We start from the raw sequence: 18,166 nt of genomic DNA on the forward strand, positions 1-18,166 counted from the left end.
CAACCATGGCTTTGGGATTCTACCCAAATGTAATGACCAACAGTGAAACACGAAGAACATAGTACAGTTGTGTACACCTACCATAAATGTAGATGTTGGAGTGCATTCACTGTTGCAGTCCAGGTTACCCTCCTGCCATCCCCCTGTCATTTTACAGATGTTCATCGTGTTTCACTGTTGCAGTCATTACCTTTGGGTTATCCTGCTGGCAGGCTACCCGCAGTGGGCCTGAGTTCCAAAGTCTAGGTCCGGCGTTGGTTGCTGTTGCCTCTTCCCTGACGTCAGTGCTCCAGGGGTATAAAAGATGCAGCAGACGCCATTTTCTTTCTTTCTTGCCGTGCGGTGCCCGAAGCAAAACCAGTTGGCAAGTGCCGGTCGGCCAACTCCTGAGATTTTCAAATTTGAATTTCAGAACCGAAGTCTTCATTAAAGCTAAGTACCCCGTTGGGAAACTTTTTTTTCTTGCTCAAGACTTGTCAGAAAAAGTTAATTGTATTTCTTGTGGGAAGCAAATACCTCAAGGATTTTCATTCTTACTGTATTCTTTGCCTAGGCCCAGACCACGACATTGCTAGTTGATGGTTTTGTTTCTAGGTTTAACCAACGCACTATTAAGCGTTGGTATGATTTTGCATTACATTATTTTGGCAGAAGATTCAATTATATAATGCCGTCGGAACAGCCAACGACCGGAGTTTATAAAAAACGCAAAGAAAAAGAAAAGAACAGGCATCTGAGGTCCAAAACAGACGACGAGGCTTCTTAGGCATGTCGCTGGTTCTCGGGTGCTTTCGCAGCCCCTGATGCCCGCTACCTCAGAGCCACAGGCCGCTTCCGACTCCCACGTGAAGCCAACTAGGCCGCTGGATACTCAAGGTATTGGACACTCGGAAACTATTCCCTCAGACTGGTCCGGAGCCGCTGAGCAGGCATCTGCTTCTGAGGGTGTTTTCAGACCTACAGTTATATGTAAAGCCTACTTCAGCTTCCAAAGCAAAGACTAAAGCAGCTCAAAAGACGAAGAAACGAGTACAGCATTCTCCAGGACCGACTTCCATGCCTAAAAACAGATGCTCAAAATGGCCGAAGACCTAATTACCTTGATCAGGGGTTCCCATCCCCCTCCTGACAAGAGGCCTAGGCAAGAGACAGACTGACTCTTCAGATCAGGTTTACATTTCCTCTGACTCCTCTTCTGTACAGGTATACTCTCTTCCTCCCTATGAGGATTCTGATGCTGAAGAATCTATCCCTTCAGCCTCTCCTGAGGGTTATTCTTTTGGGGAAACCCTGCATACCATGAGGGAGCACTTCCACTGGAAGAGTCAAGATTACTCAGAATCAAAGAAAAGGCTTGGAGATTTTCTTTTACTACCTCAGCACAGGCCCCTTGCTATTCCCCCTGTTAGACATTGTAGATTATGTAGTTTCAGAGTCCGGCCTTACTCCTGACTCTACCTCCAGCCCCTGTTAAACCAGGCAGATACTACAGGGTTCCAGATTCACATAAATTTCTTTATAAAAAACCTGCTGCTGACCCAGAAACCATTTCTCAGGGTCCCAAAGGGGTCAAGGCTGCTACTTCAAAAAAACCTTATCCCTTCTGACAGGGATTCAAGGGCACTAGACAGATGGGGGAAAAAGGTTTACACTTCTGCTACTTTGGCTGTGAGGGCTTTAAATTGTCAATTTCATATGATTAAATATCAGCAATACTTAATGTCACTGCTAAAACAGAAAATGTTGGCAAATTCTGACTGTGCAGAAAATAAGGAAATGCAGGATTTATTGCATGCAACTGAACAAGTGGGAAAGCATTCATTGCAATGTGGTTTTGATTGTCTGGAGGCCTCTTGCAGGGCTGCAGTTACGGTTTCTGTCATTAGGAGGCATGCTTGGTTAAAGGAACAGAATCTGCCTGATAATGTTAAAGCAAAATTATTAGATGCTCCATTACAGCATGATACCTTATTTGGTCTTAAAGCAGAGGAGGTTTTGAAGAAAATGGAGGACAAAGCAAAATCTATTTAAACAGTAAAGGATTTCTTACAGGTACAGCCTCCCAGATTCTCATAGTGGAGAAGACGAATCGCAGCCATACAGGAAACAGTCCCAATGACTTGCCTCTGACAGCACCAGGCACGTATCTTTTGGCAGCCCCCTTGGGGGGGAACTAGCACTTTTTTCTCAAAATTGGCACATGATCACCCAGGACAAAGGGGTCTTGAATATAGTGTCCCAGGGCTACAGGTTCAACTTTCACACCCTGCCAAAAGCAAAAGGTATGCCAGACCTGCCACACAATCAATGGGCAGAGGCACAAAAACAAGTTTCGTCCCTCATGAACATGAGGGCCATTCAGCAAATACCACAGCAAGAGCAGGGACAAGGATTTTACTCAAGACTTTTCTTGGTACCCAGAAAGGGCAAAGCCTGGAGACCAATACTGGACCTGTCTATTCTAAACACTTTTCTGGACGTTCCAAAATACAAATTAACTCTACAGCAGCTTCTGCCCATGCTGGGTAAGAAGGCTTGGCTTGTAACTTTAGACTTAAGAGGCATACCTGCATATCCCAATCAGACAATCTTGCAGAAGATACCTCAGATTCATAGCTGGCTCAATGCACTACCAATTCTCTGCACTGCCCTTTGGCTTATCTACTGCACCCAGGGTCTTCACAAAATGCCTGGCACCAGTGATTGCACTTTGCAGACAGAGGAATTCAAATATATCCTTACTTGGACCTACTGCTTTATACAAGGAGAGAACAAGGACATTCTACTACAGCATCTGGCGTTCGTAAAAAGATTAATTTGCCTAGGGTACACAGTAAACGAAAAAAAGTCAAAACTAGTACCCTCTCAAGAGATAATATTCCTGGGTGCAAGCTTAAATACAACTGCCCAGATGGCTTATCTCATGCCAGACAAGCGCAGACAACTGACTACTTATTTCACAATGTTGGCAACAAAGACCCAGTTATCTGCAAGAAAAATTCTGCAGGCGTTTGGCTTCATGGCATCCTGCATACTACTAATTCCATATGCAAGACTGTATATGAGGAAACTTCAGTGGTATCTAAAAAGTGTTTGGACTCTACATTGCCACAGCCTGGAAACTGTAATTACCCTCATTCCCTGTCTGCAACAGGAGTTTCGATGATGGGCAAAAGCCTGTCGCCTCAACACGGGACTACCATTCACCTTACCCACAGCCAGGCAGACATTGACAGATGCATCAGATTATGCCTGGGGCGCACATATGGCAGGAAGATGTATTCAGGGCACATGGTCCACAAGTCAAATGCATCTACATATCAATCAAAAAGAGATGCTAGCTGTTCAGAATGCCCTGACAGCCTTCAAGGATGTAATTCATCCGGGACAACTACTGATAAAGATGGAAAATACTACAGTCATGTGGTACATAAGCAGGGGGGCACACATTATTACCCCCATCTGCAGACTAGCCATGAACTTGTGGGAAGCAGCACTGACCTACCAAGTACATCTGCAAGCACAATTCCTGCCAGGAAAAATAAATACTCTGGCAGACAAACTAAGCAGAAACCTAATGGATCCCCACGAGTGGAAATTGGACCCACAAGTATTCAGCATAACAAGGAAATGGGGATTCCCGGACATAGACCTATTTGCCTCTCCTCACAGCTACCAATTACAAAGATTCTGCACAAGGATTTATCACAAGCAAGCATGAAAAGTGGATGCTCTATCCTTCAGCTGGAAAAACCTAACAGTATATGCTTTTCCTCTTCTGCCTCTCCTCTCCAAGGTTATCCTCAAGGTCAGACAAGAGAAGCCAAAAATGATAGATTGCCCCAGACTGGCCCCGCCAGCACTGGTACCCAATCCTAAAGAGCTCGTCTCAATGCCCAGCTTGGACATTACCTCAAATTCCACACTTATTGACCCAACAGGACAGTATGATACTGCACGGCCAACTCAGGACTTTAAACCTGGCGGAATGGCGTATAATGTAGCCATTCAAGGCACACCTCTCTCTAAAGCAGTGCAGGCCAGGAGGCCTAGCACCAGAAAATCTTAATGTAGAAAAATGGAAGAGATTCTGTGCTTGGAACTAGGCACAAGGTATTGACACAACTGCTCCAAATATTCCTCAGATTTTGCGATACTTAACTGAGATGCTGGATAAAGGCCTTTCCTTTTCATCAATTAAAATTCATGCCTCTGCTATCTCCGCTCATTACAATACAGAACCACCTATTTTTTTCTCATCCATTACTAAGGCAGTTCCTCAGAGGGGCCAAAAACACACTACCTCCAAGGAGAGCACCAATACCTGCATGGGACCTCAACTATGTATTGGAAAAACTCAGTGCCTCCGTTTCAGCCTGCCTCTACAGCTGATATAAAATTTTTATCCTGGAAAACAGCTCTGCTCCTAGCAATTACCTCCACTAGACGAGTGTGAGTTACAGGCACTTATGGCTGTGGAACCCTTAATCATTTTTCATCCAGACAGGGTTTCCCTAAGGACAAACCCTACATTTATGCCGAAGGTTGTGTCCAGCGTGGCCCATAACCAAACAATTCATTTGCCTACTTTTTTCCCAAACCCACAGAATAAGGTCGAGAGACTTCTGCATTCTTTGGACATTTCACAGGCAGCTACGCTTCTACTTGGACAGAACCAAAGCTTTCAGAAAAACTGAACAGCTTCTAGTGGCATATGTCGCAGGATCACAAGGAAAGCCCATCTCAAAACAGACTATTTCAAAGTGGATAGGCCACTGCATTAGTTTCTGCTATTCACAGCATGGCAAATCAGTGCCTAAGGGCATTAGGCCACACTCAACCAGAGCAGCAGCCACTTCAGCAGCCTTCCTCAGAGTACCAACCAAAGACAATCTTAGAGGCTGCATCTTGGAGTTCAGTGCATACTTTTACAAAGCACTACCACTTACCTCTCTACTCTAAATCCAGGGCAGGCTTTGCCACTGCAGTTCTGCAGGGCCTAATTGCTTCTCTTAATCCTATTTAGCACCAGCCTCCCAACCTTAGCTTTGGGATTCAACCCAATGGTAATGACTGCAACAGTGAAACACGATGAACGTAGTACAGTTGTGTATCTACCATAAATGTAGATGTTGGAGTGTATTCACTGTTGCAGTCCAAGTTGCCGTCCTACCCATCCCCCTTTTTCTTATTGGAACTTATCTGTAGTTCTCTGTCCTATACAACTTATGTAGTGTATTTGCTTGTAGATGAAGGAAAAGTTGTTTTTTTTGTGTATGCATGCTTACTGGCATTATTTAGCCTACCTTTTAAGGGGCACCTGACATCTGGGGCAAGAAAAACTGAAGAAAATGGCGTCTGCTGCATCTTTTATACCCCTGGCACACTGACGTCAGTGAAGAGGCGACAGCAACTGACGCTGGACCTAGACTTTGGAACTCAGGCCGACTGCGGGTAGCCTCCCAGCAGGATAACCCAATGGGAATGACTGCAACAGTGAATACACTCTAACATCTACATTTATGGCAGGTACACAACTGTACTTTTCTTTCCTTCTCTATCTTCTGCAACCTATGTGGTGTATTTGCTTGTAGATGAAGGTAGTTTATATTGATGTGTGTGTGTGTGTGTGTATATATATATATATATATATATATATATATATATATATATATATAATATTGCTACCTTTTTGGGGGCAAGAAAAACTAAAGAAAATGGCGTCTGCTGCATGTTTTATACCCCTGATGACCTGCCGTCATGGAAAAGAAGACCCCGCAACCAACGCAGGACCCAAGACTTTGGAGTTCAGGCTGACTGAGGGCAACCTGCCAGCAGATTACCCAAATGTAATGACTACAACAGTGAATACACTCGAACATCTACATTTATGGTAAGTGCACACAACTGTACTTTAGTAGTCCAAAGCAGTTCTGAAACCATTTGAACTGCATCACAGGCTGTACTTCAGAACAAAATCCACTTTATGGTGACACCATTCTATCCATTTCCGGTGATCTCTCCCCAGAAGATTTCCAAAATTCTTTCTACCCCTAGAACCCCAGCTGACCCACCCGTTACACCCCTTCTCAGTCTTTAAAAGAAACATAATTGAAGATTTTGAGAAATGTATTACTGTCCTTTTAGATACACCATCGTCCTACGTGGCTTACTACCTTTATTGTTGATCCTACGCAAAAAATATCTGATGTGAAGTCCTGTCTCACCTTCATTCTTTACTGATTGGTTTGGAACCAATCCTTGATTCCGACTCTTGCCGTTTACATAAGCTCAAGGTCTGCAACTAACGCGTGGCTTATTCCCTATCCCATGATGCTTTAGTGCCTTCTCCAGATCTTGTTTGGCTATGTACCAACACACTATATATATATATATATATATATATATATATATATATATAGAGAGAGAGAGAGAGATAGAGATAGATATAGACATAGAGATAGATATAGACATAGAGATAGATATAGACATAGAGATAGATATAGACATAGAGATAGATATAGACATAGAGATAGATATAGACATAGAGATAGACATAGACATAGAGATAGACATAGACATAGAGATAGACATAGACATAGAGATAGACATAGACATAGAGATAGACATAGACATATATAGACATAGACAGATATAGACAGAGATAGATATAGACAGAGATAGATATAGACAGAGATAGATATAGACAGAGATAGATATAGACAGAGATAGATATAGACAGAGATAGATATAGACAGAGATAGATATAGACAGAGATAGATATAGACAGAGATAGATATAGACAGAGATAGATATAGACAGAGATAGATATAGACAGAGATAGATATAGACAGAGATAGATATAGACAGAGATAGATATAGACAGAGATAGATATAGACAGAGATAGATATAGACAGAGATAGATATAGACAGAGATAGATATAGACAGAGATAGATATAGACAGAGATAGATATAGACAGAGATAGATATAGACAGAGATAGATATAGACGGAGACGGAGGAGACGGAGACGGGGGAGACGGAGACGGGGACGGACGGAGACGGACGGAGACGGACGGAGACGTGCGTGTGTGTGTATGCGTGTGTGTATGTGTGTGTGTGTGAATGTGTGTGTGTATGTGTGTTATACGTGTGTGTGTGTCTGTGTGTACGCGTGTGTCGTGTGCCACGTGCTGGCTGTGTGTGTATGGCGTGTAATATATATATATATATATATATATATATATATATAAAATGTATTTCCCAACTCTTTAGAATATCAGAATAAGGTCAAAGCCAAGCAGGCACCAGTCAGACATCTCTTGATGCACTAGAAGCCACAGGCTGGGGGTTAGAGTGTGGGACGTAAGAATGAAGGTGAGATGGACAACTCGCATGGAACATTATGGCAAGTACATGACTTTGTGAAGATGTCCTATCTCGCCTTCATTCTTTACTGATGGGACAGCGTCCCTAGCACCATGTTCTTGGGTGGGTGGCTCACGGGAGTATATTCAGAGCATTGGATCCAAAGGTGGCCCTGTTCCTGGAGGTCAAATCTACTTTGTAATGAGTGATAAAGGTATGAGGCGTCCCCCAAGTTGCCGCTGCACAAATGGTATCTACTGGCAACTTGGCACGAAACGTGGAAGTAGAGACCACCCTAGTAGAATGAGCCTTTATTTTGTTAGGCAGTTTTTTTATTCACTGAATTATAAGTGAAGGAATTTCAATCTGATAACCACATAGTGTTTTTTGTTACTGGTGCACATTTCTTGGCATCAGAAAAAAATACAGTTGATCGGACTTCCTAACCTCTCCTGTGTAAACAGAAACGTAATCGTCTATGAACATCAAGTTGGTGTAGCATATATTCTGCCTTACTGCCATATTTAAGGGAAAAAACCTGGTAGGTCTATTTAATTTTGTTTAATTTTTTCAATAACACTGTCTGGGGATATTAAAAAGCTTTGGCCAGGACAAGATAAACAGTGTGCATGGAGTGACCACTGTCCACAGCCTGTACGACCTTTACAAAGAGGCTTACTAGGTTCAGACAGGGTGTGCTCTTTACAAAACCAATGTGACTGGGGTCTAGATCTGTGACATTGCCTACTTCTGCAGAAATGACTTCTACTGTGATATGTTCCATAATTTTCCATAAAAGACAGAGGGTGATAAGTCTGTAATTGTGGGATGTTCTTCACCTCACATTGATGCAGTCCTTACACTAGGGTAGTCTGCTGTCCTCAGTCGGCCCGAATATCAAAGTATAAGGCTGACGTCGGTCAAGGCGCATTAGACTGACATCAGGACGTCAGGGTACAAATGCGCATGACCGACGTCATATCCTCAGTCTTTTTTGCCGCATGGTCCGATGCAGAAGCAGCGTTGCAAGTGCCGGTTGGCGTTCTGAAATTTTTCGAATTCGGAGTTTCAGACAGAGTCAAAGTTGGCTAAGTACCCCATTGGGGAATATTTTAGTTTTTTCTTGCCTCAGTGGTTTACCGGATGTCAGAAAAAGTGAATAACTGTATTTCTTGTGGGAAACAGATACCGCATAGAGATTATCATACTTTGTGTATTCCTTGTTTAGGGCCCGAGCACGACGTTGTGGGGTGTCGCTTTTGTGCTACATTCAATAAGCGCACTATTAAGAGAAGGTTAGATTGTGCCAGGTTAGTCTTGAGCGGTGCAATTATAATATGCCGTCGGATGCTCCGCGCCGCTTCAAGAAGCGCAAGGACAAAGCAGCTAAGCCTAGGCAGAAGAACCGTCCGCGGACGCCGGTTCTTTAGAGGTGTCGGTGGAGCGGGGTTCCACCGGAGGTTTCTCTGAGTCCCAGGGGAGACTTTGTTATTGCAGGATGTGGCCTCTCAGGAGGCAGGTCAGGCTGAAGGGGCCTCTCAGGTTACTGTACTCCCTTCCCTTCCTAGGGTGGTTAGGCCCTCTCCTTCTGTTGCCAAGGCTTCTTCCAGAGGCAGGCCAGGTTTAGCTTCAGTTGGTGTCACCCCTAGTTCTTCAGGTTCTGTGCCCAAAAAGCATATGCTTAAAATGGCAGAAGATTTGATTTCTTTGATTAGAGGTTCTTTGCCCCCTCCTGATAAGAGACCTAGGGTGGAACCTGAGTTGGGGAGTTTTGAGCAGGCTTCGGATGTTTCAGAGTCTTCGGCTGAAGACTTGCAGGAGTATTCTCCTTATTCTGATTCTGATGTGGATGATTCTACTCCTTCTGCTTCTCCTCCTGAAGATTTTTCTTTTTCAGAGACTCTTCATTCCATGAGGGAGCATTTTAAGTGGGAAGGTCAGGACTTCTCTGATTCCAGGAAAAGGCTTAGGGAATTTTTTTTACCCCAGCATAGGCCTTTGGCTATACCTCCTGTTCTGGACGTTGTGGAAGATGTGTTTGCGGAGGCTTCTCTTAATCCTGATTCTTTGCCTCCTGCTCCTGTTAAGCCGGATAGGTATTACAGGGTGCCTGAAGCTCATAAGTATCTTTTTAAGAGCCCTAGGGCGGACCAAGAAACTGTTAGTCAGGGGCCTAAGGGTGTTAAGGCTTCTGTTAAAAATCCGGTTCCTCCAGATAAAGAGGCCAGGGCTTTGGATAGATGGGGAAAGAAAGTCTATACTTCTTCCACCCTAACTATGAGGGCTTTGAATTGCCAGTTTCACATGTTGAAATACCAAAACTATCTACTTTCTCAATTGAAGTCTAAGGTAGATGCTCTGGCGGAAGGTATTGAGTGTAAAGAGTTACAAGATTTAGTACATGTTTCTGAACAGGTGGATAAGCATTCTTTGCAATGTGGTTTTGATGCTGTACAGGCCTCATCTAGGGTGGCTGCCACTGGGTCAGTTCTTCGCAGGCACGCCTGGCTGAGGGATCAGAATTTGTCTGACCATGTTAAGACAAGGATTTTAGATGCTCCTTTACAATCTGATGTGTTGTTTGGTTCACCTGTTGAGGCAGTCTTAAAGAAAATGGAAGACAAGGCTAAGTCTATGCAGACTGTTAAAGATTTTTTGCAGGTTCAGCCTCCGAAGTTTAGTAGAAATTGGCCTACCAAGGGGTGGACGTATCCTTCTTATGATTCCCAGTCTAGAGGTAGATCTAGACGTGGTAGGGCAGAGCTCAGGGCTCTTTCAGGCCTAGAACAGGGAGTTCACCTGCACAGTCTTCGGGTGAGGGCAGGGGTCAGTCCTTTCGTAAACAGACCCAATGACCTACCTTTTCAGCTGCCAGAACCTTCTAGTCTGGCAGCACCTTTGGGAGGAAGATTGGCACTTTTCAAGGAAAATTGGAGTTTAATTACCCAGGACAGATGGGTATTGGATATCATTCACCAAGGTTACAGGTTTTATTTCCATACCTTGCCTCATTTCAAAGGCATGCCAGACGTTCCTCCTCAGCAAAGAATAGAGGCTCACAAACAAATTTCTCTGTTACTTCAAATAGGGGCCATACAGCCGGTACCTATGCCAGAAGTGGGCCTAGGATTTTATTCTCGCCTGTTCCTAGTACCAAAGAAGGGGAACACGTGGAGACCAATTTTGGATTTATCTATCCTCAACACTTATCTGGACATTCCCAAGTTCAAAATGTTGACGTTACAACAGCTTTTACCTCTGCTGGGCAAAGATCATTGGATGGTAACTTTGGATCTCAAGGAGGCTTACCTTCATGTTCCTATCAGACTGAGTTGCAGAAAGTATCTGCGCGGGCTGGGACTTCTCATTATCAGTTCTCTGCATTGCCCTTTGGCTTATCTACTCAGAGTGTTCACAAAGTTCTGGCTCAGTGATAGCTTTCTTCAGGCTAAAAGGAATACAGATCAATCCTAATTTGGACGATTGCCTGATTCTGGCTCAAGGAAGGACGAGCTTCTTCATCATTTGGAATATGTGATAGCAGTGCTAAGATGCCTGGGGTATTCTGTGAACGAAATAAAGTCCAGTCTAGTACCCTCTCAGGACATGTGCTTTCTGGGTGTAAGACTGAATACAGCATCCCAGATGGCCTATTTGACCCCGGACAAACAAAATAATCTTTCCCTTTACTTTCATCAATTGTCTCATCAGTCCAGGCTGACTGCAAGGACAGTCCTTCAAGCCTTGGGGTTCATGGCATCTTGTATTCTGGTGCTTCCCAATGCCAAACTGCATATGAGGAAGCTACAATGGTATCTCAAAAGCGTATGGACACAGCACTGCCAGGATCTGGACACTGTCATTCAAATAATACCTTGCATTCAAAAGGAATTTTTGTGGTGGGCTCAGGAATGTCACCTAAACAAGGGACTCTGTGACCCGGCCAGAGGCGAGTCAGATTCTAACGACAGATGCCTCAGACAAAGCTTGGGGTGCTCATCTAAGTGGAAAGTGGATACAAGACAAGTGGCCTGCCAGACTACAACATCTACATATCAACTTGAAGGAGATGTTAGCAGTCCAGTTTGCATTAATAGCTTTCAAGGATTTACTTTTTCCAGGGCAGGTGTTGATTCTAACAGACAACACAACTGTCATGTGGTACATCAACAAGCAAGGGGGAACACATTCTTATCCTCTATGCAGGCAAGCAATGATTTTGTGGGAGACTGCTCTCAGTTTACAGCTTCATCTTCAGGCAAGGTTTCTGCGGAGCACAGAACTCCTTAGCAGATGTGTTGAGCAGAAGAATTATGGATCCCCACGGTGGAAATTGGATCCTCATGTATTTCAGAAATTGACAGTGTCATGGGGAACTCAGACATAGATCTGTTCGCTTCTCCACTAAACCACCAGCTGCCAAAGTTTTGCGCGAAAGGTTTCATCCCACAGCTTGGAAAGTGGATGCTCTTTCTTTCAATTGGAGCAATCTTCATGTGTATGCCTTTCCACCTCTGCCTCTCCTCCCAAAGGTACTTCTAAAGGTCAGACAGGACAAGCCAAGGATGATTTTAATAGCTCCAGATTGGCCTCGACAGCACTGGTACCCATTACTGAGAAGTCTGGTGCGGAGCCTCCATGGCCTTTGCCTTGATTCCACACCTGTTGTCTCAGGAGGACAGTCATTTACTCAATGTCAAGCTTCACTCTCTTCACCTAACAGCCTGGCATATTCTGTTTTGAACCATAGAAGGTCTCAACTTCCACAGCAAGTTTTGAATGTTATTTTGGAAGCTAGAAGGCCTAGTACAAGGAAAGTGTGCAGATAAATGGAAGAGATTTTTATTTTGGAGTGCAGCAAAGGATTTTGATGTTTCTGAGCCTAATTTAAGTATGGCTCTTCAATATCTTACTGAGTTACTGGACAAAGGTTTGTCCTTCTCTTCTATTAAGGTTCATGCTGCAGCAATTTCGGCTCACTATGATTGTGACCCACCATTGTTTTCTCATCCTTTGTTCAAGCAATTTCTTAGAGGGGCAAAGAATATAAGACCCCGAGCTCCTACTCCTGCTTGGGATCTCAATTTTGTGTTGGAGAAACTCACTCTACAACCTTTTGAGCCTGCAGCAACTACAGAGTTGAAATATTTATCATGGAAGACTGCTTTTTTGTTGGCCATTACCTCTGCAAGAAGGGTTTCTGAATTGCAGGCCCTTATGGCGGTTGAGCCTTTCTTAATTTTCCATAAGGATAGGGTATCTTTGCGTACTAATCCTTCCTTTATGCCTAAAGTGGTTTCTAGTGTGGCTTTAAACCAAACTATTCATTTGCCTACTTTTTATGCAAATCCCCAAAATAAAGGGGAAAAGATTTTGCACACTTTAGATGTACACAGGCAACTGCGATATTATTTGAGCAGAACTAAAGGGTTCAGGCAGTCTCAGCAGTTATTTGATTCTTTTGCTTTGAGTTCTCAGGGCAAGCCTGTGTCAAAACAAACTATTTCTAAGTGGATTGGGTTTTGCATTGCTTTCTGTTATTCCCATCATGGCAAGGAGATTCCAGCTGGGATTAGGCCTCATTCCACTAGGGCTACTGCCACTTGACAGCTTTTTAAGGGGGTGGCAACTAAAGATATTTTGGAGGCAGCTACTTGGAGTTCAGTGCATACTTTCTCTAAGCATTATCACCTTCCACTTTACTCTAAATCTAGGGCTGGTTTTGCCACTGCTATTTTACAGGGCATTTTGGCAGCTCCTGCTTCTTTATAGTTTGCCATCCTCCCTTACCTCTGCTTTGGGATTCTACCCAAGTGTAAGGACTGCAGCAATGTGAGATGAAGAACATAGTACAGTTTTGTACCTACCATAAATGTAGATGTTGAAGATCCACATTGCTGCAGTCAACTCCCTCCTTCCCTCTGTAGTTAGAGGCGGTTGTGTGGGTTGGGTTGTATATTTTGTGTATATTGTATATATGGTACATATTATTAGTGCAAGGTTGGTTGGTTGTTTGCTGTTTTTTGGTTTTGACCTTTCTTTTAGGGTCTTCTGACATCTGGGGCAAGAAAAGACTGAGGATATGACGTCGGTCATGCGCATTTGTACCCTGACGTCCTGATGTCAGTCTAATGCGCCTTGACCGACGTCAGCCTTATACTTTGATATTCGGGCCGACCGAGGACAGCGGACTACCCTAGTGTAAGGACTGCAGCAATGTGGATCTTCGAACATCTACATTTATGGTAGGTACAAAACTGTACTTTTGCAGATGGGCTGCCCTTTTGTAGGGGAGTCACAACGGCTGTTTTCCAGGCATTAGGCAGAAACTCTGTGGGTAGGTTGAGATTGAACAGTTTAAGCAGAAGCTTGAATAGTGCATACTTAGCACTGATGAAAATGCCTGCTCCAGGGAAAATATTTGTAACCTTTAACTGTTTCTAAGCCTTGCTCCAAGGTGGTTTTAGCAGAAGCCACATTTTCAGGATTTATGGGGGCAGCAGTGTGGGAAGGTGGATTAACGTTCTGACTGAATTAATCTGCTGATATATTGGTTATATCCTTAGGATTGGAGTGTGTGGTAGATGAGCTTAGTGGTTACCTAACTTTTTGACATAAACAAAGAATATTTTTGTTGTGATATCTTGAGGACCTTACATTTTTACTCTGCTTTTCATTTTCTGATAGTGTTAAGTTTGTTGCTGGAATGTTACATTGTGGTCATGAAGTAGTGGATGCCAGTTTCATATAAGTTTTTTTCTTATATTAGTTTCTTTGGGATCTCTGCCAGGGAAGTTTATTCCTGAATTTTCCATTACATTTAGGGTGGATTGATACTGACTCTGCAGCTGTAAAGATCTGAGGTGAATAGGTCTGTCCTCTCGTTTAAGTCCAAATGTGAGGAATTACTGTGTATTTTGCATAGATCTTTAGGTATCCTTCCAGGGCTGAACTACTTCAGCTTGTTGAAAATTATCTTTTATGGTGGAGTGGTACAAATAAGCTTGTCTGAGATTATGTTTAACTGTGGTTAGGGAGATCAGGATTGGGTACCAGTTGGAGCTATATTTTATGTATAATTTCCAAAGACATGCATCTGGAGCATTTCTCCCCGGGCCTCCACTGAAAATAGGCTCTGTGGAACCTAGTCTGACTTTCCCGGTCAACTAATGTTAAATAAATAAAAGGTTAAGGATGCTAGAGCCTGTAGTGGATAATTTGTTCCAGAGCATTGGTAATAGTTTAGGAAGGATTGAGCATACCTAATTTTAGAAGTGTAAATGTGCCAATCGGTGCTTGGTAATTGAAGTTCCCTAGTAAGAAGTTATTTGGTAAGATATTTAACCCTTCAGTGGTGGTGAAGGTAATTTATAGAGCCTGTGAGGGGGCATTGAGGCCTTATAATTAACAGTGAAGCAGATAGATTTGCTAAGGGTCATTTGGACCTGTATGAGTTCCTTGTTAGGTCTGTTGGTAATTTGACATATGGTGATGGTGTTTCTGACAATAGCGAACACTCCCCTGCAGTTAAGGACCTGAAAGTGTGATAGGAGCTGAACCTTGGTACAGAGGGATTTTTGCATTTTAACTAATTCAGTAGTGGCACAACTATGAATATAATTGAATTTGAAGGTGGGCATAAAGTTCTAGCATCTATTTAGACTAGTGCCATAAGTTAACATAATGTCTGAATTTTTGTCCAATGTTGCCATGCCCAGTGAGGGGGACTGTGCCTCAAAATCTCACGGAGGTTGACCAACTGTAACCAGTATGCTAAGGTACTTGGTATGATAGGTGTAAGCCATCCCTGCTAAAACAAGATATCCCTCTACCATCAGGCCTGAAAATACTGGAACCTCTGAGAATGACACCAATTACTTAAGTTGTTCTAAAATGATTTTATCTTTGTATCTAGGCAGCTTTGTGAGTGAAGGCAAGATATTACTTCAGGAGCAGTCGCATACATAGTAAGTTCAGTCATGTCTCTCTGCATGTCCCTCTGGGTGGAGTGTCTTGAATCATTCACTCCTTCATGGGCCACTACTAGCAGTCATATGTATCTGGCTTAAGGGATATTAGGATGCTAGTGAGATCAGATTCTGGCAGTAGATACAGCTTATAGTCGCTTTGTTCTTATCTAGTCTGGTGATTGTCGTCTGTGTTCCTAACTGTAGTCCTCCATGACTAAAACATTTCCTGTTTTTAAGCAGATTTAGTGGGCCTTATTGGGATTAGCTCTGCTTTCTTCATGACTTGAGTAATCTTGTGCGAGTTTTGCAGTATGTGTGAGTGAAGAGGGAGTAGCTGTTGCCTCGTGTGCTGGGGGTTGGGTGGTAGTTTCTGAAACTTTATTACACTGGGTTCTAAGGCTGCGGCAACATTTTCCTTGCACCTTAAGCATAAGTTACTGCTCCTGGTAGTGTGGTTTGTCTTGGGATAGCTTGACCAAGAGTATCACAAGCAGGACACATGGTGGGAACCTATGCCAACCTAGAATGTATTTTAGTTAACACCAAGAATGCAGCATCACTCCAAAAAATGCATTGTGAATATATGATGCTTACCTATAAGGTGATTGATGCACAAGGTTTTCATCCATTATTAAAGATTTGTATCTCACAGAGATCGTACTGTCAGTTGGTGGAAGTGAGCAATCAGTAAGCAAAATACAGTTGCACCATTGTCTTGGTATATCTAATTTGACCAAGCTGGTCACAGATGAGGTGAGAGCAGACTTTGGAGATGTATATTTTCAGATCATGTAGTAGGAATAATCGTAGTACTCACTGGTGTAAAGGAGACAACTACTGGGGACGCTGAAGGTTTACTGGCAAATTTAAGATGATACTTTAATGCTAGGTTAAATGGTTAGCTAATGTAGCAGTACTCCATGAAATAATGGGATTGGGATTAGTATACGTTGTAGAAAGTACTGATTTGCCTCTAAAAATTTGTGGACTAAAATTTAGTTCTGTACAGGTGACTTGTTTCTTGTGCTATACAAGGCACTTGCACACACTGTAAGTCAGTTGTTAGACACAGAACATTGTAGCATTAGTTGATGCCACAGAATGAATGTCAGACACCAACATTGAACTGTTAATTCTGCAAATCTAAATTTTAAGGTTAGACATAATAGGCACCCAACACAGTAACACGGATTATTTGCTATACATTGATAGTCAGGACAGAACTACTGTCCATATACTTCAGATTTTAGAGTCAATGTTTGTACAACTTGGGTTGCTTAACCACAGCACAGTGCAGTCTGGCCACAATAGCTGTAGCCTGTAAAAGTAGGGCAGTTATGAAATAGCAACAATGAAGAGAACACAAGAGCATATCCCAGAGCAGTTTCTAGGCACTGATCCCTAAATAATGCAGTATGCGAAAAGTTAATACATTGTATGCTAAAATGATTGTAGCAGAATTTGAGCACAGGCTTGGTTGCACACAAGGTATCGGAAAGAGCGTTACTGTTTCTGCAGTTTACTGAATTGTATGAGTGAATTTAAGCAAGGTGTGCTAGGTGTAAGAAAGAGTAGTGATTCAGCTGTTTGCTACTTCAGCTGGCCACACTGCAGCTTAATCCATTTATGAATTGGCACTCCTGCTTCCATTGCCTGGAGCAAAACAGTAGCAGTAATGTTTTTCAGTCTTTCAGTGATTAGTAGATGTTCATCATAGTCAGTGTTATAGTACCAAATCTTAGGACTTCCTATCATGCAGAAACCTGTTGCCAACCCAAACATCAAAGACTTTAATCATTCTCCAGGTGGATGCCCATTCTGACTTAACATCAATACATCACTGGTATAAAGGGTGTCAGCTAGAGTCATCATGTTTTTCTTATCCAGGCTGCCAAAGTGCAGTATTCCTCAAATGGAATGCAGTATGCCACATTGACCCTACTTGACAGCAAGTGACCCCTTTGCAAGAGGAAGCGAGGTGAGAGAGGAGGAGGGGGGAGGTGATAGTTGGGTTACCCACCTTGACCCCTGGACAGCAGAAAAGATGGGTGGAAAGGAGGGAAGCAGTACTTGCAATGTTTATCTACTTGGGCATTTACTTTTGTAGCAAGTCATTTATACTGTGTTCATTGTAGTCAGTGTTGGACTCCCAAAGCTATTACTCTGACTAAGGAGCTTCAAAAACATTTACAATTATGGTAAATCTTTACAACTGTGCTTTTTCTAAGAAGGCTAAAAAACAGTAAAAAAATGTCCCTTTCCCTCTGCTCTTCTGATAGTTGGTGGAACTTTTTGTGTAGCAGAGGAATCAATTGAAGAAATTGTAAGATTTGTGCTGCTTTCTTTTGTAGCTCTCAATCCTGGGCAGACCTCATTGTTTGGCAACAACCAGCCGAAACTTGGTACAACACTTGGACCAGCTTTTGGAACAACTGCATTTAATCCTTCAGGAACAAGCCTTAACTTTGGAGCTGCACCAGCCTCAGTGGGTAAGTTGCCCAAGAATTTCAGTAAGGTTTAGTACAACAAGATAATGGTCAAAAAGTTGCTGCCCTCGTGCTGATGACATTCATTTTTTTTGTTTTGTGTAGCATAATTTAGAGTGCTGTACAATGTTTAACTTACATTTCATGCTGTGTTAAAGATGATGGCAAAGGACATAACTGTGTTTCAAGCGGTTTGTCTTTTGTACTTTTTAATATGTATGGATTAAAAAAAGTACTTAGTCTTAATAGTGGCTGCACTTGACATACATAAATGGATTTTGATGGGGTGTTTAGGAGTGCCTGGTTGATGCTTTAGTATTAGATGAGCTCCACTAAATACT

The 18,166-nt window shown here is 42.8% G+C and overlaps 1 protein-coding gene across 1 annotated transcript in view; it reads left to right on the forward strand.

The window, feature by feature from the left end:
• Positions 1-18,166, forward strand: part of NUP98 (nucleoporin 98 and 96 precursor) — a 1,998,548-nt gene that overhangs the window by 339,570 nt on the left and 1,640,812 nt on the right. The window contains exon 8 of the mRNA XM_044072823.1: positions 17,691-17,828. Within this exon, the coding sequence (XP_043928758.1) occupies positions 17,691-17,828 (138 nt within the window). The remainder of the gene's footprint in view (positions 1-17,690; positions 17,829-18,166) is intronic.

Source organism: Protopterus annectens, chromosome 5.part1 (genome assembly GCF_019279795.1).
Source record: "Protopterus annectens isolate FY-2018-M chromosome 5.part1, PAN1.0, whole genome shotgun sequence".
NCBI lineage: Eukaryota > Metazoa > Chordata > Ceratodontiformes > Protopteridae > Protopterus > Protopterus annectens.